Source organism: Meles meles, chromosome 15, assembly GCF_922984935.1.
Source record: "Meles meles chromosome 15, mMelMel3.1 paternal haplotype, whole genome shotgun sequence".
Taxonomy (NCBI): domain Eukaryota; kingdom Metazoa; phylum Chordata; class Mammalia; order Carnivora; family Mustelidae; genus Meles; species Meles meles.
In genome coordinates, this window is record NC_060080.1 from 45,388,259 (window position 1) to 45,411,033 (window position 22,775).

General features: G+C 39.2%; 1 protein-coding gene across 3 annotated transcripts in view; it reads right to left on the minus strand.

The window, feature by feature from the left end:
- The window catches only part of CTNNA2 (catenin alpha 2), a 1,143,090-nt gene that overhangs the window by 798,365 nt on the left and 321,950 nt on the right, over positions 1 to 22,775 (minus strand). For all 3 annotated transcript variants that reach the window (XM_045979218.1, XM_045979219.1, XM_045979220.1), the window contains exon 4: positions 4,651 to 4,817. In XM_045979218.1, coding sequence (XP_045835174.1) covers positions 4,651 to 4,817 — 167 coding nt within the window. The remainder of the gene's footprint in view (positions 1 to 4,650; positions 4,818 to 22,775) is intronic.

Here is a 22,775-nt window from a genome sequence, read left to right on the forward strand (position 1 = left end):
GCCATGATCTCAGGCCTTGGGATGGAGCCCTGCATGCTCAGTGGGGAGTCTGTTTGAGGATTTCTCTCTTGCTGTCTCTCCCCCTGCACTCTCTCTTTCTCAAACAAATAAATCTTTAACTTAAAAAAAAAAAAAAAAAGATATGCTGAGAACTTGTGCAATAATTTCTACCTTTGTAATCAGAGACAAGGCTATTTTATATCAAGTAACGGTTGTTTTTCAAACACCAGAGCTACATTAGAGCTGTAGGACTAAACAGTCACCTGTTGAGAAATAATTCGTAACTGAGGACACTTGACACTATTTTAGGCTAACGTCACAAAAAGTACAGGTAATATCAAAGTCTGCCTCATCAACGCTTCCCAAAGAAGGGGACAGTGGCATTAGATCTGGGCCCTGATGGCTATGAAGGTAATCTGACTTCTCTGGGAAACTGATGAAGGGGTTGTTGTTTTTCTATTTTGCCATTGCACTTCCTAGAGAGAAATCTGAGATAATGAAGAACATCATTACTCCAGGACCTAGCCTGAAGACAGAAAAAAGGGGGGTTGTTTTCTTTAACACATACATGTCAAGATGAGTTTGCGTGTGTAATATCATCAAAAATGCTTAGAATTGACAATACATTCTGATTACATTAATTCAGAGTCTAGGGAAAATAAATATCCCTCTTCATGATCATCGATTGCGATGCAGGATTCCTTGAAAAGTATAAAATGCCATATATCAACCTAACACACTGACAATGTCAACTGATTGCAGGATACATCAGATGACTGGCTAGGGAATCACTCACCAGCAACTTCAACAAGAAAATTGATTATAATTCAGTATTTTTTTAATGATGTCTGATGTGCAAATGATTACTTTAGCTCTGCTCAGGAACATCAAATTGCCACCTGGGGGACAACCCAGCTTTGAACTATAGGTCACTCCAAAACTGTCATTCTGTCCTGAATTTAAAACTACAGTGGCAAAAACCTTTTGCAGCCATGAGAATCCTTAACATGCTTAAAAAAGAGCTCAACATTAAAGCCCACATGAATATTTGCTTAACAAAACAAGGAGCTTCACATGGGCAACTAGAATATTTATGTCATGTGAAAAGATCACTCTTTCGCAGTCACGTTAACTAAGTCCCCGAACATAATTTTAAGGTAGTGGATACAAAGACCTCTACCCTGCCAATTCACATGGTCTCCATAGATATCTTAATTCTTTACTCGTCTTTATAGTGTGAATTATACTTGCTTATGACTACTTGATTTGCTGACAACTACTTATGGGGTTGCAGGGCAGAGAATGAAAGTGGGTATTTTAGGAGAATAAACTGGCTATCCTTCATCTACTCAATGAATTATTGATGGAAAAACATGAATATAAGTTTCTGATAAGGCAATTCCATCTGTGTTCCTGTAAGGTATTCAGAAATGAGAAAAAAAAAATCATTATCTGAAGATAAGAGCAATAAAAATTTAGCATATGGCCTAAGAGATAAAAAGTAAAATGCATAATGCTTAAAGATAAAAAAGGTTACCACGGCAGGAATCCACACACTCCTGGAGGGTATTACTCAAGTGTCTGGACCAAAAGAAAAAGGAGCAACAACCTTTGTGGAAAATCACCTGTCATTCTTTTTTCTTACTTATGTTTGTGGTAAGGAAACTCATCTTTTATCTGGAAAAAGCCTTAAAAAAGGTGTATATGACCAACTCTAACCTGCTCCATCCAAACACATGAAGATACTTCCTTCATCTGAGTTAAAAACATATAAACAGATGACTGCAGATGACACTTTCTTGTTCATGCAGGAAAAGCTAAAGCAGAATTAAATACCATGTTCATTTGTAATGGATTGTTGAGACACTGTGGGTTTTTTTTTTTTTTTCACAGTGGAGGGAGTGTGGGGGGGTGGGCGACAGCCCCATGATATGAAGCCCTGACTGACCTGAACCCACAGTGTGAGACAGACCACAGCCTGACTTCAGCGGCCGCCCCGACGCCGCAGTTCCTACTCGCTCCACAAGAGAGCGACCTCCCACCGCAGCTGCTCTCCGCAGAGGCTGCACTCTAAGTAGAACAAATGTGTTATTTAGTCTACAATCATTTTTAATTTTACTACTGACAGTCTGACAGGACTACTTAATATTGCTGGATTGACCTTTCCGTGATTTTGTGCTAAACCCTTTTTTTTTTTTTTTTTTAAAAAAACTTCCCTTAATCTGCTGTGCCGGGAAGAGAATACAATTGACTCTGCAGGATGACAGGCGGCAGTGATATGATCGGTAGACAGCAGTGGTCAAAACAAGTGGGTAGAAAGGCAGGATTACAGGTGGGAACCGGGGCTGTACATCACATGGCCTCCTGGATGCATGAGGAGCCCTCTCTGCATGTGGGCAACACAGGGAGAATATTCAGCCCGTCATCACTCTCTGGGAATGGCTGAATGGGGCCTTCCGAGGCACAGAACAATAACATATGGGATGTAAAGTTAATTTCTTTAGGCTCAGTCCTGTTCTCCCCTGGGAAAGGAAGATTGTCCATCTGGGGGAAGATCTTTCTGAAAATGCGGCCTTTGAACACTCAGCAGCCTGTAAGGGAAAGATAACACAACTTTTTCTCCCCCACACTTCAGAACAAAGTAATTTGTTGCTTAAAAGAAGCATATAGCACACTTGGAACCTTGGGAATGACAGCCACCACTGCGTATGCAAGGGCTTCCAGGGATCTGAAAACAGCAACATGTCTGCCATTTACCACACGCTTGCTTTGCACCACACTCTGTGAGAAACGCGGCATAGGTTTAAATCTCTCACAGCTCTGAGGGCTCTACTGCCATTAGTCCCGTATGAACAGATAAAGTGTCTGGTATGTAAGGAGGTTATGTGGTGGATGACAATACAGTTGGCAAACCAATATTAAAGTTAATCTTTTTTCTGTAGCTAAATCCTGGAATCAAAACATTATACTGTCATATACATGTCAATACTATAGCAAATCATAACGTTACACTGTCTCTTGATAGCCTCTGAAGTAGGTAAAGTCTCTCCTCATACTGCTCACCTCACCCAAACTGCCAAGGCTTTCCTGGCTTTTACAGGCCTATTCTCAGAAAAAATCTGAGAGGAAACTCCCAAGCAGGTTCTGCTTTGTGCCTCTTGGCTCCTCAGGTGCCCTTACAGAAACCAGAAAGAATTGTACCTTGCTTTGTGGCTTATGGCCATGGAACTCATGCTGGATGTGTTGGAATTGGAGACATTTAATAATATCAAGGAGTTTATACATAACTTAGAATCGTAGCTTTTTTTATTGGGGTCAGCTCAGGCAAGATGCTACCCAAGCCTTTTCGACAGAAAACCACCTATTGTTTTGGAAATTTTTTTTTAATGAACTCCCTTACAGAACAAATCTGAGATGGAAGGTGAGGTGAGACTGGGCTGCCATTACTCATTTCCTTGTCTCACCTGCCCTCTTACTGTTCATTTCACTGACAAAGACCTCAGGATTGGATAATAGGGAAAATAAGCCAGTATGGCCACAGCTAGGGGGAACTAAACCAGCAATAGTTTGATTCCCCACAAAAAAAGAAAACCCGGGGCGCCTGGGTGGCTCAGAGGGTTGGGCCTCTGCCTTCGGCTCGGGTCATGATCACAGGGTCCTGGGATGGAGTCCTGGGATCGAGCCCCGCATCGGCTCTCTGTTCGGCGGGGAGCCTGTTTCCTTCTCTCTCTCTCTGCCTGACTGCTTGTGATCTCTCTCTGTCAAATAAATAAATAAAATCTTTAAAAAAAAAAAAAAAAAAGAAAAGAAAACCCATGGTTCACATCCCGTCATCTAAGGATCCTGAGATCAGTCCAAGGTTGGTGCCAACTGTCCAGGAATGAAATTCACTGAGGGCATGGAGTAGAAACTCTCTAGGCAGAAGCCATATGCCTAAGCTTTTGAGTTACAACATCTTAATTCAGAGGATTGAACTATCCTGGTTGCAAATAGATGCCAGCCAGCAACTAGAAAAGTAGAGAGAGGCCAAGTTGTCAGGGACTGCAAAGGTTGCCTTGGCCCCTGGTCCAGTAAAATTTGTGACCAGGGTAGGGTTCCAGTTCCATTAGGAAACAAAAATGCTGAAAGAAACCAAGAACATGACAAGTGAGGCATTTATAATAGGGGTTTATGGGTTACTGGACACGAAGTGCCCAGTTACATTAGATGCCAGGCTTGGTGCAATAAGATTGACCTTAGCCATAAGAAGTGTATATAGGGCTCTTTACTGCCAGACCAAGATAGGTTCAAAGTCCTTATCATTTGGCCAGCTACCCCAGAAGAGCTGATGTCCTCTGAATTACTAATCTGAATCTCAAGATAGGGCCCAGGCAGATATACCACGCTCAGTCTCTGCAGCCTAAAAGAATATACTGTTTTGCTCTCCAAGAACTAAGGTGGGGGGATCCAAACTCAAGTGAATCCTCTATAACTTTCTGAGTATATTATTGACTATAATTTTAGCATTAGGAAAATTGGGGGGTATATCGCTTCGGTGAGTAAGCGGGCCGCTGAGCAGAGAGAGATCCTTAGTGCGGTTCCAAGCTCCAGGTTACAGAGTCAGTATTGCCACCCCCATAAGGTAAGTTTTGATAAGTTCCACATACGTACAATTTTCAGATGAGACAAAAGTCTCATGACATCCGCCATGTCCGCCAAGATGAGTAGGCGAGTTACAGCTGAAAGCAAAGCCCTCGCCGCCCGCACCATGGTGCCACGCTTCACCGATGAGCACGGGTCATCAGCAAACTCTGAAGAGGCGATGCGCATCGTCTCACCTGGAAGATAAAACGGAGAGGCGGGTGGGTAGACGGGAAACTCCGGGGCTAACAGTCATAAAGATTTGTGGATGGATGCAAAACCCGCCACGAACAGGAGGTCCTCTTGCGACCTCTGTCACCGCCCCCCTTTCAAGTCCAACGCATCAGTGCACATTGGACAGGGGCTGTGGACAAAACAAGGTGTTCATTTCCCGTGGAGGTGTGAAATTGTTCTTTAAACATCAATAAGGAATATATTCAATTCAATTTGGCTAATAGTTGTGATGAATCTGCCCTGACCTTAATCATTCTCACTTTCCACTTCCCTTGGAACCAGTGGGATTTACTAGGCAGCAGGTGAGCTCACTGACAGTTGAGGTACAATGTTAACTGCTCCACAGAGGAATGAAACTAAAACCCTGGCCTCATTAACACTGTGCTCTTAATTGAACTAATCAGACAATAACAGACTACAGACATACCCCAAATGCAGTCTTTTAATACTCTGCTAAGAAGCTATTCTCTAATATAGAGAACATTTATAGGAGAATTGAACCAATTCAACAAACGCCTACTACGATAGATATTACTAAGCTCTGAAATTACAAAGGTGACTGCGGACACCTTGGTCTCTAGGGGTTCACAATCTAATAAGGAGACATGATGTAAGTACATACTCATAATATATAGGACTACATACCACAATACACATACGATTAAGAATGTAGACAAAGAAAGGGAAGTGATTTACTTATTTAGTGTGAGGCTGGGAGAAGCTGTCAACCTTGATGGCCTTTGAAGAATGAAGAGGCGTTCATCAGAAAGACGGCAGTGGGAAGAGCACCCTGGGCAGCGTGAACACCGTGTGAGGCTCTGAACGCTGGCGCAGGGTACTGTGACAAACTACAGTCACGTGGGAGGCACAGTGAGGTAGGGGGTGCACAAGAGAGGTGGCAGTGTTTGGGAAGCTGAGAAAGAGATCCAGACTGGGTCCTCAGTAGGGAAGGAAGTGACATTAATAGATTTTTATTTTTTGCTATATTACATAAAATAAACTGAAGGAGACAAGCTGAGGGCAGAGACACTGACTATTAGGGCGAGTGCATTAGAGCCTGAGGAGCAATAACGAGGGTCTGGATGGTCCAGGAAAATAGAAACGGGATACAGAGAGGAAGGGAATATTAATGAGATCCATATTAGAGAAAGACCGGATTTAGGGACTGATCAGAGGTAGAGACTGGAGTGAAGGTGTAGTGGTTGGTGAATGCCAATCATTTGTATAAAGGGACCCAGGAGTTGGAAGCAAAGGGGATCGCTGGTTAGGATGACACACGTCCCCTATCCATGCACTGGGTATCACATGGGGTGGAAAGGCCTGGGAAGCAGCATGATAAAGCTTCACATAACAGAGCATCCACAGAGGCAATAAAAAGCTTTGTCGGTAAACTTGAAGAATAGAGTTAATATGACCGATTATTTAATTTAGGGTAAAACAATTTGTTTAATATTCTATTTATAGGAATGATTATTTCTCATCTGTTAATCAAAACCCAGCTCATTTAAATAAAGTCAACTTTATCACTGAAACCCTGTGCATCCTGTGATTTATCTGAAGATACAAGAGGAAAAAAAAACAGTACCTCTTAACCATTTCACAAGCACGTGAGAATTGATGTAATTCACTCACTGTTATAGTTATTTAAAGACTTTCATGCTTGGGAAATGAGGGTGTGTCAGGAAATACACTTCGCTGTAGATTTTTAAAAGAAACTACCATCTACAATAAGCATATTATATAGCTGATCAGCTTAGTCCCAATGCCTCGACACAGACAAAGAGCCTGATATATAACGGCATGGGAGAAATGTAACAATTCATTACTGTCCTGGCACAAAGGTAAATTTCCAAGATGTCTGGCCCCTCAGGGCTAAATAGACTTTAAAGGTGGAGGCTGGCAGTTAGGAAATACATATTTAATTCAGGGGTCCCACCCTTGCTATAGGATTACATAAATTTCCTCCACATCCCCCAAACCCTGAAAAGAAAGGACTCATTGGCAGATATCCATGCTGTGGGGAGAAGATAATCGCATTATCACTCTGCAAAGTATGGCAGGAAGGAACATTCACAATAATGGGTGAATCTAATGAACTATTGAGAAGGTCACCACGCTAAAGATGGACATATCTGCAAATGGTATTAATGGGTGGAACAGTTGCTGCTGGAATAAATCTACTTATTCAAGGAAAGGGGAAATTCATTCTGCATATACACCTAGGGAGACACATGGTTGATCCCAAATTCTGCAAGTTAAATTGGTATATGAGCCACAGTAACAGTAGGTCACTCACATTGGGCTACTCTGTAAACAAAGGGCCCTGGGAGGCGAGCCCAGGTGCACCCCTCAGCATGTGGAGGAACCATGCCTAATCAAACTAATATTCAAGGTCAGGTTTTTATATGGAAGGTCAGTATATAAGAAGGCCACTTAATCCATGTGCTGGCCATTCGGTCAGCAATACTGCTTCAAAGCTAGGAGTAACACAGAGCAGAACAGAGTTGTCAGGTGGAGCTCACCAAACTGGGGCCCCCACACAGGCACCCCAGGAAGGAACTCTGGAGATGTCCGTGAGGTGCGGAGGGAAGGGGGGCAGGATAGAGACAGAGAGGAGAGAGACCCACATTAGTAAATGTGACTCTGCAAATGGAAATCTCATGCTAAATTCTGAGATTATTCTAAGATAAATAGAAGATGATTTAATTCAATTTAAATTACAACTAAAAACTCATTTTAAGCAGGTATAAATGATTTCACATTGTTAAAGATTTTAAAGGAAAAGCAATCTGAAGTCAGCTACAATGTTAATGCCTTTTATATCCCTATAGTTTTAAGATTACTGAATTAAAGTGGAAATCTATATTGTGCAATGATAAGCAAGTTTATCAGGATAAAATTAGCTATTTTTCCCAGGGAACTGCTTTTTCTGTAAGACTAAAATATTTAGCTAAGAAACAGCATGCATGTGTAGGAGATGGAAGGGATCAATGAAGAGGGGATAACAGATCTGCCTGTTTCTTTCATATATACCATTGTGTTCACTCTCAGTTGCTTGATATAAACCTAAAGCTCAGAGCAGGGTGTCTATAGTAAAGTCTTTGGTCTCCTCAAGCCACTTACAACCTGCTGGAAAAAAGAAAAATTAGTCTCTCCAAATAAGTGACCAAAGGGAAATGATAGCAATTAATATACACACACAGTGCTTCTATATAAAGGTTTATTATGTAAGTATTGTTCTAAAAACTATATAGAGAGATATTAAGTCATAGATTAAAAGATAAGTAATCTTTAAAATCACAAAGATCTAGGATCATTACCCTGACTCAATGCCAACCATTGCCAAAAATTAGACTTGATGGTTATTCAACCTTTGTGTTTTAGTCACCTCAACTGCAAAACAGGGGCCAAAATAATGAGAGCAGCCTTGGGGACAGTCATTAGGGTTAAAGGTTAGAGATGATGCAGTCAAAGCAACCAGCACGAGGCTTTACCCATAATGGAGGCTTACTCATTACTGTCATTAATATTACTGCTACCCCCATCATTGTGGTCTTCTCCATGACAAGAAAAGAACATGAACTCCTGGTTAAAGGTTTGGAAGAGTTTTTACTGGCTGATTCCACTTCTGCATACACAATTTAGAAGCAAGAAAACATCTCCCCAATAAAAATATGTTTAAAAAATTTTTTTTTAATTTATTTACTTGACAGAGAGAGAGTGAGTGAGAGAGAGAGAGCAGGAGATGGGAGAGGGTCAGAGGGAGAAGCAGACTCCCTGCTGAACAGGGAGCCCGATGCAGGACTCGATTCCAAGACTCCAGGATCATGACCTGAGCTGAAGGCAGTCGCTTAATCAACTGAGCCACGCAGGCACCCCAAAGTATATTGTTTTAAGGCATAAAATCACCTCCCTATCAGTTCCAGTGCTTGGCTTTCGAACTGGTGCTTGTTCTGGTTCTTAGACTACCGTGGTGTCACTGGAGATGGACAGACAAGTGTGCATAACCTACACCAACTCAAATGCAGAACAATGCGGGATGGTAATAATACACAGAAGAGAGGGATAACATGCAGAGGATAGAGTCTCAGGGGTAGAAAAGTCATTTTAGAAGCAGATTACAAACCGAAATAGCATGAATACCATGTGTTGCATCCTTTGAAGGGAGAGCCTGCATGCAATAGAAGTTCTTTTTAAATACTTGATAAACAGGGGCACCTGGGTGGCTCAGTGGGTTAAGCCGCTGCCTTCAGCTCAGGTCATGATTCCAGGGTCCTGGGATCTAGTCCCGCATCGGGCTCTCTGCTCAGCAGGGAGCCTGCTTCCCTCTCTCTCTCTGCCTGCCTCTCTATCTACATGTGATCTCTCTCTGTCGAATAAATAAATAAAATTAAAAAAAAAAAGATTAAATACTTGATAAACGAACTATGGGAGAACTGTGAGAAGTAGGGGAAAAGGGTATGATTAAAAACTAGGTTCTGAGAGTGTTAAGCTGTCTTCCAGAAAGTTCTCTATGCCTATAATGTTTAACCACCAGTTATGATATGTAATATCTAAAACTGCATATTCTCTTTTGTCTACTGATATAAATTTTCCTTTAATTACATAGATTTTTCTCTTTTTTGAATTTTATTTTATTTTTTTCACTGTTCCAAAATTCATTGTTTATGCACCACAACCAGAGCTCCATGTAATAAGTGCCCTCCATAACACCCACCAACAGGTTCAGCCCTCCCCCCTCCAAAACCCTCAGTTGGTTTCTCAGAGTCCACAGTCTCTCAGTGTTTTTCTTTGCCTAATTGCATAAGGTATCTGGCATATATTGATAGCTCATGTTTTTGATATTTTCCCATTGTAGATGTCCTAGAGAAGATGAGAGATAAAGAGCAAAAGTGGATTAAAGCCTCTACCTTTGGCTCGGGTCATGATCCCGGGGTCCTGGGATCGAGCCCCACATCGGGCTCTCTGCTCAGCAGGGAGCCTGCTTCCTCCTCTCTCTCTCTGCCTGCCTCTCTGTCTACTTGTGATTTCTGTCTTTCAAATAAATAAATAAAATCTTTAAAAAAAAAAATTCCTAACCCTCTTAGCTATGATTTGTTCTCTTTTCACAATAGCTTAGGCTGACTCAGAACCTTTTTTACACATATTTTCCTCGAGGTACAAATCTTAGACGATCCTGAGAAATGGATCCTCTATAGCAATGCAGAAAATGCAATATATTTTAAGAGAAGAAAGATTAGTGAGGTCTAATACGTGACCACTGCTTCACAAACTCTTGGCTAGTTCTGTTCCCCAAACTGTACATCCCCAGTGAGCCACACACAGGACAGTAAAGGAATAGACACAACAGAATTTTTAAATGATAACTGAATGGACAGTGCACATCTGAATGTTTTATGCTTTTGATTATGTTGTAGAATCTGTAAAGCAATGCAAAGCTTAAAAATTTACTGCTGTGGTTAGCTCATTTTTGAAGCATGGTGGGAAATATATATCTTCATTTGAGATAAAGCAAATGAAATGCTGAATGAATGGTCAATGTGAGGAGCATTTCTCTATTTGCTAAATGGGATGTTGCCCAATTCATGAATTGCTTAATAAAGCCAATTAGATCTTCCAATTTAAAAAACAAACATACAAAACAAATGAACAAATAAAAACACCAGAAATGGTCAATGTAGAGAACACCATGAAAGTTACAATGTTACCAGAGGAGATCTTGACACATTATACTATGCGTCTTGGCTCCTTTGTTGTTTTTGTTTGTTTGTTTGTTTCTTGTTTTTGTTTTTAGATTTTATTTATTTGAGAGAGAGCTTATGAGCAGGGGGAAGAGCAGAGGGAGAACCAGACTCCCTGCTGAGCAGGGAGGCTCAATCCCAGGACTCTGGGATCACCACCTGAGTTTAACCGACTGAGCCACCCAAGCGCCCTCTTGGCTCTGTTTTGGAAGACAAAGGTGAGCACTACCTTGATAAAATTATTCAGAGCTGACTGGTGTATAGAAAGGATGAGTTGAACGAGCTGCATGAGTAAACACTGAGGAATAATCTCTTCTGGGCTTATTCCAGCAGCAAGTAGATGGTGCCCACAAAGTGACTCAGGATTCCTTCCATTTTAAGATTCTATCAGCGTGTGTCTACTCAGACTTAATATATTAACATGTGCTGTCTTGTCTCTTTCCTACTAAGAACGGTCTCTTTTATTTAGAACTCATAGTGTGCCAAGTTTTTGTTTGAAGAGCTTTCTACATCATGACTCAATTACTGCTCAAGAGAACCTGATGAAGTAAATACTTGCATTGTCACCATTTATACCCGAGGGAACTGAAGAGAGCAAGGAAGACTACTTGCCGAAGGTCAAACAGCTAGTGAATGGTGGAGACTGCATTCAAAGCCACCCTAGCTCTAGGGTCTGTACTACTAACAGCTGTGATTTAGAAATAACTTTTAAGATTCTACTTACTATATTAAAATTATTTGTTTACATATTTCCATCTGGATCTGTATTAGGAGTTGAAGATTAGCACACTATTTTATTTAGTTAGCAGAGTATCATTAAGAAATAAGGAAGAAAGGATGGAGGGAAGAGGGGGAGGGAAGAACAAATAAAGACATTTCTCCCATTATTTCCAGTCTCTACCACTCCCTACCGTCTCTTCTTAGAGCTGATTTATGACTGCCTATGATGCATACATTTGAGTCTTCAACGCTTTGCCAAGACTTTACGCTTAGTCAGGGTACGAACCATAATTGTAGCATACTGATATCTTTATTCCTAGCACTTAACCTATATTTGACAGGGTAGAGTCACTCAATGAATGTTGGGAAGAGCAAAGGACGGTAGGCATGGCACTTTATGTTTTAAAAAATATCCTGTGTCACCTGGGTGCCTCACCTGGTAAGCATCTGCCTCTTTACATAGGCTCAGGTCATGATCTCAGGGTCCTGAGATCAAGCCCCACATTGGGCTCTGTGCTTAGCGAGGAGTCTGCTTGAGGTTCTCTCTCTCCCTCCCCTTCCCTCAGCTGGCATACCCACTCTCTCTCTGTCTCTGTGTGTGTGTCTCTCTCTCTCTCAAATAAATAAATAAATAAATAAATCTTTAAATAAATTATAAAACATATCCAACTGCTGCTGAAGCAAGAAGAAAGGATGAGATCCTAAATGCTATGAATTTATCATGGACATGAATATATTCTTCCACTTTTTTTTTTTTTTTTAAGTTGGTCTTGTGAGTTCAGACAGCAGCAGAGAAGCCGTAACATTTGAGAAAGGCAGGTGATAGTGGAAGTTGCAAAACCTTCGCCCCTCCTCTTTTGTTTTGCCCACATAAGCATTTGCTATCAACTCGGAAAAAGTCCTAAAACTTTTTCGGAAACAATCAAGAACTTGACAGAGCAATGTGTGCATTTCACCCCAGGGTGGTTATGACTAAAATTCATGATTAGGGGGCGCCTGGGTGGCTCAGTGGATTAAGCCGCTGCCTTCGGCTCGGGTCATGATCTCGGGGTCCTGGGATCGAGCCCCGCATCGGGCTCTCTGCTCTGCAGGGAGCCTGCTTCCTCCTCTCTCTCTGCCTGCCTCTCTGCCTACTTGTGACCTCTCTCTCTGTCAAATAAATAAATAAAAATCTTTAAAAAAAAATAAATAAAATAAAATAAAATTCATGATTAGGAGGAAAGGTCAGCAATCAGAATTTTTCTCTGAGGCTCAGAGATGATGAAATCATGTATTTTCTCAAGCAAACTCTGTATTAAAATAAGCTACCTCCTGCAGATCCTGTCACTTCCAGGACTGAGCATCTACAGAAGTACTGGCACAGTTCAAGTCCTTCTGTTACCAGAAGCAAAATAACCTTTGGCCTAAATACGCAAACAAAGCCTTATATGCATCTAACTATAATTATGCAAGGTATAATTGTATATATTTATACAGTATATGAATAATTAATATATAATTAATTATAATATTAAATTCAATATAAGCATATATGTTATATTATTATACATTACATGCATATGGTATTATATGTAATATAATGTATATCAATATGCAGTTAGTTGTAATATTAAATAAACAAAATAATCAACATGATTTATAAATTATATATATATATATATGTAAAGTAGGTACTGTGCAAACTACATCAAAACCATGTGATTATTATAAAATGAGAATTCTGCTTTTTTCTTTATCATTCCACCAAAGGTAGTGGACTCTTTGGGCTCTTTATCTTTCTTTGTTTTTCCAAGCAACACTGAGCAAACAGGAAATTACATGGAAAATGACAGAAGGCTGATGGTTCCATTGTCCCTGAAGTGACTGTGAGACTGGAGGATTTCTATCTGGGTAGGACCTCTTCTAGCCGTCACTCTCACCTTACATATATAGACACAGAAACAAAGTAGCGATTGACCTGTGGGAGGTCAGGTGGCTGGGTGGGGCCAGCTTCCCAGTTACCGGACATTCCAATCAGGGATAACCCCAGAATGGTTGGGAGACCAACAAAGTGCAGTGTGCCACAAGAAAACTGAAACTTCCTCCTCACCTAGAAGTCCGAGATAACCACATGGCCTTGGTACAGCCCTGCCTCAGTCACTTGAGCAGCTCCAAAGACAATCATGCATCTGCATTCAGTCTACCCCAGTGTCTTTTATTTTCCAACGTGGATACTTGAGCCTGTTCCAATGCAGTCTTCCCCTATCAAGATATGTTCTGTATGCAAAAGTACTACAAATGCCAGTAATTGATGATTAAGTGTATTGAATGTTATGAGCTATTAAACATCTTTAGAGACAGTAATGTGCCACCCTGCAGAAGGCACAGATCATTAAGCATATGGATTTTAATTATTTCAGCTGTAGCCTTTTCCTGGGTTGGGAGGAGAGGGTGGAGGGTAATTTTGTATTGTTGTAGCCAGAAAGATTATCATGCTACAACATGGCACACTTCACAGATGAGACCTTTGCAAGGACCTGTTAAATACAGCAAGAGCCATATTCCACAATAATGTGATTATTGTCTTGGACTCCAATGCAGTGAAAGACCATAAACTTGGAAACATTAAACAGTGATGTGTTAAGCTTAAGAGCAAAATGGAATATGGAGGATCAGTACCGACCCCAGTGTCACTAGATATTTTTAGAAAACAAAGGGAAAAGAAAGGGATGAACATGTAAATTTCACCATACGATATATTTCCTTCTGAAATAAGTATACTATAGCAAATATATAAAGGCCTCTTGTAAGTTGGTGTGTAAAGCAAATAAGCAGCTAATAAATTATTTTTTGTGTAAGACCAAAATCTTAATAACCCTATATATGTAATGCAAGTGTCTGTATAAAAAGCATATTTGCAGACTTATTTATATTCTTAAGTCAATAAATGTTTCTATCGATCTGTGTCTTTATTCTCCTACAACCAGGACCACAAATCAAAACCCTTGAAATGTCAATAGACTGATGCAGGATTTGGTAGTTGAAATGGGACTTCAAAAACCTTCAGTGTGATAAGGAAAGAAAGAACCCCTAAGTGGCATCGAGACTGGACAGCATAGATAGCATGATCATCAAAAATGCCACGAGGCTCCACATTTCAAAATGCAAATGTAGAGGACATTTCTGTTTCTTCTTACTAATTAAGATGCTATACAAGGAACTGTAGACTGAGGAGGTAGAGGGAGGGATTTACTGTCCAAATATCCGAATTTGAGAAAACCTGAGAGGACATGATATAGCCTAAATCTTAGCAGAAGCAAAATCCAGGTGTGACCTCTAATTTAGAGACCCCTCTGTGTCCCTTACTACGCCCTACATCCCTAAGAAGGCAAGCAATTTGAGACTACTCTAATTATTAAAATTATTTTTTCAACTACTTGGTCTTTGTTGTTCTGAACCACACCTAAAAATATAACCCCCTCCTCAGTAGGATAGATCTTAAGAAAATAAATAAATAAATAAATAAATAAATGTCCTTTAAAGAGAAGGGAAATGTCAAAACAAACATTCATCAGCCCTTGCCCAAGAACTAATGCTGCATTCAGATTATGAAAAGAACTAACATAAATAAATGAACAAACAACTCCCCACAGTTTTCCAAATGTTAAATACCTACTAACTAGTCATTCAAGTCAGGATAATTTGTTTGTACACGACCTTTTAAGCAAATTAATAGTGTAAGCATAAAAGGTGTTGCCAATCAGCTTTGGAGGGGATAAACCTGGGTTTTGGCAAGTTGTGAAAACAATTAGTAAGAAAGATAATAATTGATAACTAGTCACTCTAATCTACTTCAAGATCTAAGTTACTACAGATATTTGAAAGACAGTGAATATAAAAAGCTCATTGGTGGAGCCCAACTCTTCAATTTCAGAGGGAAGAAGCCAAGTCTCAAGAAACTTACATGGCTTGCTCAAGGTCACACAGAGCACTAAAGGCAGAGTCCACACCAGCAGTTGGATCTCTGGACTCTGAGATCAGATTTGCTGCAATTTACTACCGTGGTATATTTCTTTAGAAGCATTCTGTTTTTCATAGGGTTTCAAAACTTCACAAACAACTGTCCTTGATTTTGTCCATATAATAGAAGCCTTTCTAAACCAGTTTGGATAACTTGATACTATGTTTATGTTCAAATATATCTTTAAGTTTCTAGTTTCAATTTTGAGATACTTCAAAATTGTCATTAGTACAATTAAATAATACATGCATCACTGATTTCATATCAGCTTAAGGATAAATGCAAAGAAAAGCAAATGGGAAGTATAAAAAAGGCACATTATATAATTTGCATCTTACATGCTACAGAAAAATAAACTATGCTTAAATTGCTACACTGTAAAATAACAAACCAGCTTCACTTTTCTAAAGAAGTCCTTTGCTAAACAAAACACAGGAACAATCCTCATAATGAGAAAAGTAGATTAAGGATAGAAAACTCTAGCACACATTTCAAGATTAGAAGCCAAACAAACAAGGTTCCAAGTAATCGGTATTATGAATCTGGTAAAAAAATAATTTTTAGATTTATTTTAATAATCTATTTAATTTAAATAATTTTTAAATTTTGCTTTTAAATCTGCTATAAAATTAAAGCTCAATTAAAATATATTTTAAAATACAATATGGAGAAAACGGTCTTCACTGGTTTGAGGATGAAAAAACAGAATAATCAGATTCTAAGATTTAAATGGCACTCTGCTTTAATTGCTGAACTGCCATTGATTTTCCAGTTGTCACAGAGAAATGGCAGTTTGTTAAATGTGATTATAACCATGAGTCTTCTTTACTGAACTGACAAGAGGCACCCCATCACCATCATTCTGGTTTCTGTATTAATAGGGTTCAAGGGAGAAACGACATCTAAATCAACATCAATGTATCAACTGTAATAAAACATCCCCAACAAAAATATATTTGTTCAGCAGGATCCAGCAATAGGTAATGAACTAAATTGATTTAAAGTAACTCAAAATCTTAAATTAAAAAAAAAAAAACCCAAGTTGCCAAAATGTGCTAATCAAAGCTTTCTTCACTTCTGTGATCAATAACCTGTCACTAAGGTCATAGCAGTCTCTGACAGCCTTCTCTCTTTCCAACTCAAACATACATTATTAAAGTAAGTGAAATAAGGTTACTGTAAACCTTACAAATAAACTAAGTGTCCCAACAGGGTGGCATGCAACCTCAAGGGTGAGGGAAGTTTGGGGGACTAGAGAGAGGAGAGTGACAGTCCTGTCCATACTGCCTTAGTTGGCAGGGTTGGTTATATGAAGATATCTATAAATGTGCGTTTGTGCGCAAAATGTATAAAGAATTATATATCATTTCATTCATCTTTTTTTATTCATTCAGCATGCATTTATTCAGTACCTGCTCTGTGGTAGGCACTTGCCAGGTTTCTAGATATTCAAGAAGAAATCAGAAAGATGATTTTTTTTCTGAATTAACAAGGATCATCTGCAAAACATCTGCAGAGAAATGCCCCCAGAGTAGGCCTTTGAAAATACAACAAAGGAGAAAGGAGAAGCTTCATTTTCGGGAGCTGGGAATCATGAGTGTATAGAGGTTGCTTAGTAAGCTATAATAATAAGTAAAGGTGGCCAAAAAATATTTGTATATGTGCATATATATCAATGTTTCTGTATGTCTATCTATCTATCTATCTATCTCTCCGTCCATCTACCCATCCATGTATCTATGTATGTGTGTGAGACAGAGATTAAGTTAAGTTTTTCTTTCCCTATCCCTCCAATGCGTAGCTTTTAGCCTTAACTCTTAAGAGCTGGGAGAGACCAGCCACTCACCGCCAATGCCCTCCCTCAAGTTCCTGCTAGAGCACTAAAGAACAAAGAGAACAGGTGAGAAGGATTCAGATAAATACACTCTTCATCATTAATTAATTCCTTGGCCCCATACTGAGCAGGACTGGGTAAACAGTGAAATTTCAGGGCCTTTTTAAACCTCTTAACATCAAGCCCTAAATGAAAAGTGGACTTGAGGGGTTTAAAACTCCTTTCTCCTGGGCTGATTTAGTTTTCTAGTAAGATTTCCAAAGAAAAAAGACCCCAACTTAACACATCAGTTTCGTGAAACTGGAGGGAACTGTAGAGAGAGAAATAAAAGAAGGAAGATTATAGGAAGTCGGTGAGTTTTAATCTTTTCTCTCCTTCCACTGGAAACAAGATCCATCAATTTAGTCAAAATAATGTAGGATACGCAAAATGACAGGACATATAGGACATTTTTAAAATGTTATATTTTCAAATAATATGTTCAATATTTTTGCTTCAACCACCAGACACTATTTCTTTTTAAGATTTATTTGAGAGAATGTGTGTGTGTGTGTGTGTGTGTGTGTGTGTGTGTGCGCGCGCGGGCGTGCGCGCACGTGCGTGCGTGAATGAGCTGGGGCAGGGGTAGAGAGAGAGAGAGAGAAAGAGATAGAATCGCAAGCTGACTCCCCACTGAGTGTGGAGCCCCATGTGGGGCTCAATCCCAGGGCTCTGAGTTTGTGACTTGAGCCAAAATCAAGAATCAGATGCTTAACCAACTGAACTACCTAAGCGCCCCTCCAGACAATATTTCCGTTAAAGTACATAAAATTTAAAGCAAGCATTCAATTGTTAGGCTGGAAAAAACATGGAATAAATACACTCTTCTCTGCATATCCAGACTTTCTGGACACTCTCTGGTGTGTTACTATTTGGAACCATTCTCAGATTCTCTTGCCAGTCTCCAATTTTTCTGCCCTGTGAAGGCTGATCCTGGCAAAGTGTGGGGTGGGGGAGGGGGTCTGTTCTCTGCTTCTTAGTGTTAACTTCTTTCAATGTAAAAGTAGAAAAATCATGATAAATGACTTGAAAATTGCACTGTAGACACTTGCCAGTGAACGAAGGTGCACAGTCCTTCAGTAAACATATTTCTCACCACAGATTAATGAAATCATATTGGGAGTATAATTTAACTTCCTGTGGTGGTCTGCCTATAGGGAGAGACTATTCTGTTCATGCTGATGTTAGTAGTCCACTCTGTAGGACAACATAATAAGGATTAATGCAGTAACATGGGTTTTAAAGCAAATACACATAGTTGTTAATTCTTACATCACTAACGTATTACTAGACAGAAAGACTGAACAGCCATTGCCCTGGGGACATTGCTGGGAGGTGCCTATGGATATAGGGAAACTGGTTTTGAACAATGAAAGAGAGCTCATTTTCAACCCCTGTACTGAAAAGCAAGGGCTCTTCTCACCAAAATGAGTTTAAAGGCAAAGATGGGGAAGAAAATGTAAATGTCAAAAGATCTGTAGATGCAGTAAACTTACTTTAGAGACAGAGAAGCAGTACTGGACGATACCTGGGCTTAACAAGCACAATTCTAAACCACTTTCAGATAGCATTCAAGCCATGAAGTACGAAGCAGGCATCCTGGCACACTGGACGAGGGACAACGGCAGCCTACACTGATTGGTCCATGCCTACAGAGAGGTCACCTCCCAGTCATGCTTGTCCAGGGCTGTTACTAAGGTGGAAAATAGGTACATATAAATCCACCTGCATTCTTTACAGGATGCCCTAAAGGGGTAGTCAGTGAAACTTCCAGGACAGAGTATAGATTCAGTGACTTTTAATAGATCCAAATGTTTTCTTCACACAGTTCCAAGTTAAAGAATCTTTTCAGGTATAAATGCATGAGCATGCACACACATATTTCATAAATTTAACTACTCCAGTCAAGGCTTTGGCATGGAGAGCTGGCAAAACCAGTAAATGGAACCATGTATAGAATTTAGCTTTAAGTCTTCTTTTTGCTTCATATGGCACACATTATAATTACATTTGAGAATCCCCAAACCTAATATTTTCGATAATCAACAGACGCAGCTAGAAATCATTTCCAAAGATGGCACCACTGCAAAATCCTATTCTGCCCTACTCTGTGTGGATCTCTTCCATGTCAAGTAAGGTTACTCCCTCACCTCTAGTGACCTTTAACTCACTTTCCTCGTCCCAGGGGACTTAAGAACAGATGGCTAAATAATCTCAATGGCCCCTTCCAATTTGGGATAGTATAATGCAAAAAACCCCCACTAACAGCTGTTATTTATAAAATACTATGTATCATGCACAGTGATAAGCACTCTAAATATGATCTCACAATGAGATGGAGAACAGCTTCATTTCAAAGATAAAAGAGACCATGGGTTACTTTAGAAAGGTTTATTAAGGGGCACCTGGGTGGCTCAGTGGGTTAAAGCCTTTGCCTTAGGCTCAGGTCATGACCCCAGCGTCCTGGGATTGAGCCTCACATAGGACTCTCTGCTCAGCAGGGAGCCTGCTTCCCCCTCTCTCTCTCTGCCTGCCTCTCTGCCTACTTGTGATCTCTGTCTGTCAAATAAATAAATAAAATCTTAAAAAAAAAGAAAGGTTTATTAAATTTGTCCAAAATCAAACACCTACATAGTCAGCCTCAGCCCTAGAATTTGATAAGATTAACTTAACTTCAGACTGGTAACCCTTAAGCTCTAAGCCAAGGGTGTACTGGCATTAAGTTTTGCATTGTGATGCCCCTGTCAACGTTTCTTAAGACTGTTTAAAGGACTATTCATTGTGCATACAAACACGACATAAGCAAACACAGCTTATACCAGAATAAGAAACCAATCATCACCTACAAATGTTAGTTTGCTTTGCACCTATTATGCACATGTATGTCCAAGAATTATAGATGAAAAGAATTAACAAAAAAAACTAATATGCTATCACATGACAGATGTGGTTAATCATTTTGAATTATCACCATCTCAAAAATATAGATTTAGCATTTCTCATTATTAACTGGATACTATCTACAAGATCTTTTTAGTGAGAACTTGGGGCTCCATTGAAATTTAGGCTCATCAACCTTTACAGACGGAAACTAAGAATAAAAATAAAATAGTATTAATATTATTCTAGCAAAAAATTAAGTAACAAAATCATCAGTATGACAAGCTCTTAAAATCATCTATTTTTTCCTCTGAGTACATACCAATGAAGAACCTGGGCTCAGACTTCTTGAACTTCAGTCCCAGTTCTGACAATTTTTACCTTGTGTTACCTTGTGCTAATTATTTAAACAAGGAGTGGGACTGTAATCTTAACCATGCAAAATAAAATTTATATTCTTAAAGTGTTACATCAGTGAAAATATTAACTAGAAAAAAAATATGTCCTCCAACAAAGAGAAATGGTAGAGAAACTTGTCTGCCCACCCCAGGGATAAAAAAATTCAGATGGTTTCATTTATAATTGATAATGACTGCTTATAACCAGAGAATTCTCCTCATCTGTTTTCAGGAAAGCCATGTATAATATCTACATAGACTAGAAAATCCAGAGACAATAAATTGTTTTAAAACACTGAGGCTGGTGGTGTTTTGGGGACCCCATTAGTAAAATCAAATGCTTTTTGGAAGGAAGCATAAAACTCTCTCAATAAGGCCTCATAAAAAATGAATGTACAGCTTATAGAACACTGTAGATGTGCTAAGTGGCAGAATTAATGATCTTAAAGAACTTAATAATTAAGTTAAAGAAATTAATAATTAAAAAACTTCAGATTATATATATATAGTTTTAAAGAATTATACCAATTATTCTTCTTTTACTTGTTATTCAGACAAAGCCTCTTAGTACTTTAGCTTTGCTACACTTTGGCATCAAAAACCTAGCTTTTACTAAAAAATGACACTCTCCTTTCTGCCTTCAAACTCCTGTTCTGCTTTCTTTACTTAACATACCCCTACATTCCTTCCTCCATGGTCAGTACAGGTGGTGTTACTGCTTCTTCTTCTTCTTCTTCTTTAGATGTCTTTATTTATTTGAGAGAAAGAGAGTGAGCACAAGCTGGGAGAGGGGCAGAGGGAAAGGGAGAATGAGAGAAGCAGACTTCCCACAGAGCACAGAGCCCATGCAGGGCTCTATCCCAAGACCCTGAGATCACGTCTTGAGCAGAAATCAAGTGTCAAATGTGTAACTATGAGCACCCAGTTGCCCCATTATATGCTCTTCTGTCCTCAACTGGTTTTGCATCTCCCTGAGCTGTAGAAACCTAGCCTATTCTAAATAATAGGCTAGTTATTCTAAATAATAAACCTAGTTATTCTAAATAATATACAGTCTTCTAAATTCTCAGTGAAATATTAAACTGAGCTCCATGAGTATAATCTTAATATTAAATGCATTTTTTTTCTTTTCTAATCTTTTAAAATTAGCGACCTACTTACTGAATATGGTTTAACTCTTAAATGGAAACTCATTTTTTTCACCATTCAGGATAGCAGAGAAAGGACCAATCACTATAAAGGACATGGTCCAGTATTATCATAATGAATATTCAAAATCAGTCCTAATCACAAACACCATGGAATAACACTTTGCATGACAGATTTTTGTTTTGTTTTGTTTAAACTTGGCAACTTTCTAAAAATAAAAACCACCTACAGAAATTGCAAAGGTCTAAACACTAAAAACATAGATCCCTTGGAAAAGTTGGTTATTGCCCCATAGACTAGAACTATTTACAAACTGTACTTCCAAATGATGATTTTTAAACAGCCCATTTTTTAACAAAAAATTATGAAGGATGAGTGTGTGGGGGACTAGGGAATAAGAAGATAATGAATAGACTAGGAAGAGAGAGAGAGAGAAAGCTTTTCCCTGATATCCCCCCACATACATCTAATTAAAAAAATAAAAATAAATCACAGACTACATCTCTAACCTACATCCCTAAGCCATCATGCTCAATTGAGAGTCCACTGGTAAATGGTGCTATAGTTAAATTATGCCTCTCCCCCACTAAAGACAGGTCAAACATATGCCTAACCTCCACTACCTCTAATAGTGACCTTGTTTGGAAAGACAGATTCTTTGCAGATGTAATCGAGTTAAGATGAGATCATATTGAATTAGAGTATGTCCTGATCCAGTATGACTGGTGTCATAGGAAGAGACCAGATATAGACAGACAAGGGGACAAAATCATAGAATAATGGAACAGAGATGGAAATACTGAAGCTGCAAGTCAAGAAACACCAAAGATTGCCAGCAATCCACCAGAAGCTAGGAAGGGGAAGGAAGGATTCTCCCCTTAAAGTTTCAGAGGGACTATGGTCCTGCCAACATCTTGATTTGAACTTACCATCTCTAGAACTATGAGAGAATAAATTCCTGTTGTTTGAAGTTACCTAGTTTGTGGTACCCTATTATAACAGCCCTAGGGATCTGATACAAAAGGAGATGTATCTCCTTCATGAGAAGTATTACATTTAAGATATATCTTTAATGTATTCTAGATCTCAACTTTGGTTCAAGCACCAAAAAAAATTATTCAACCACCAAGATGCCCCATAAGAGTTTAAGCAGATGCCAT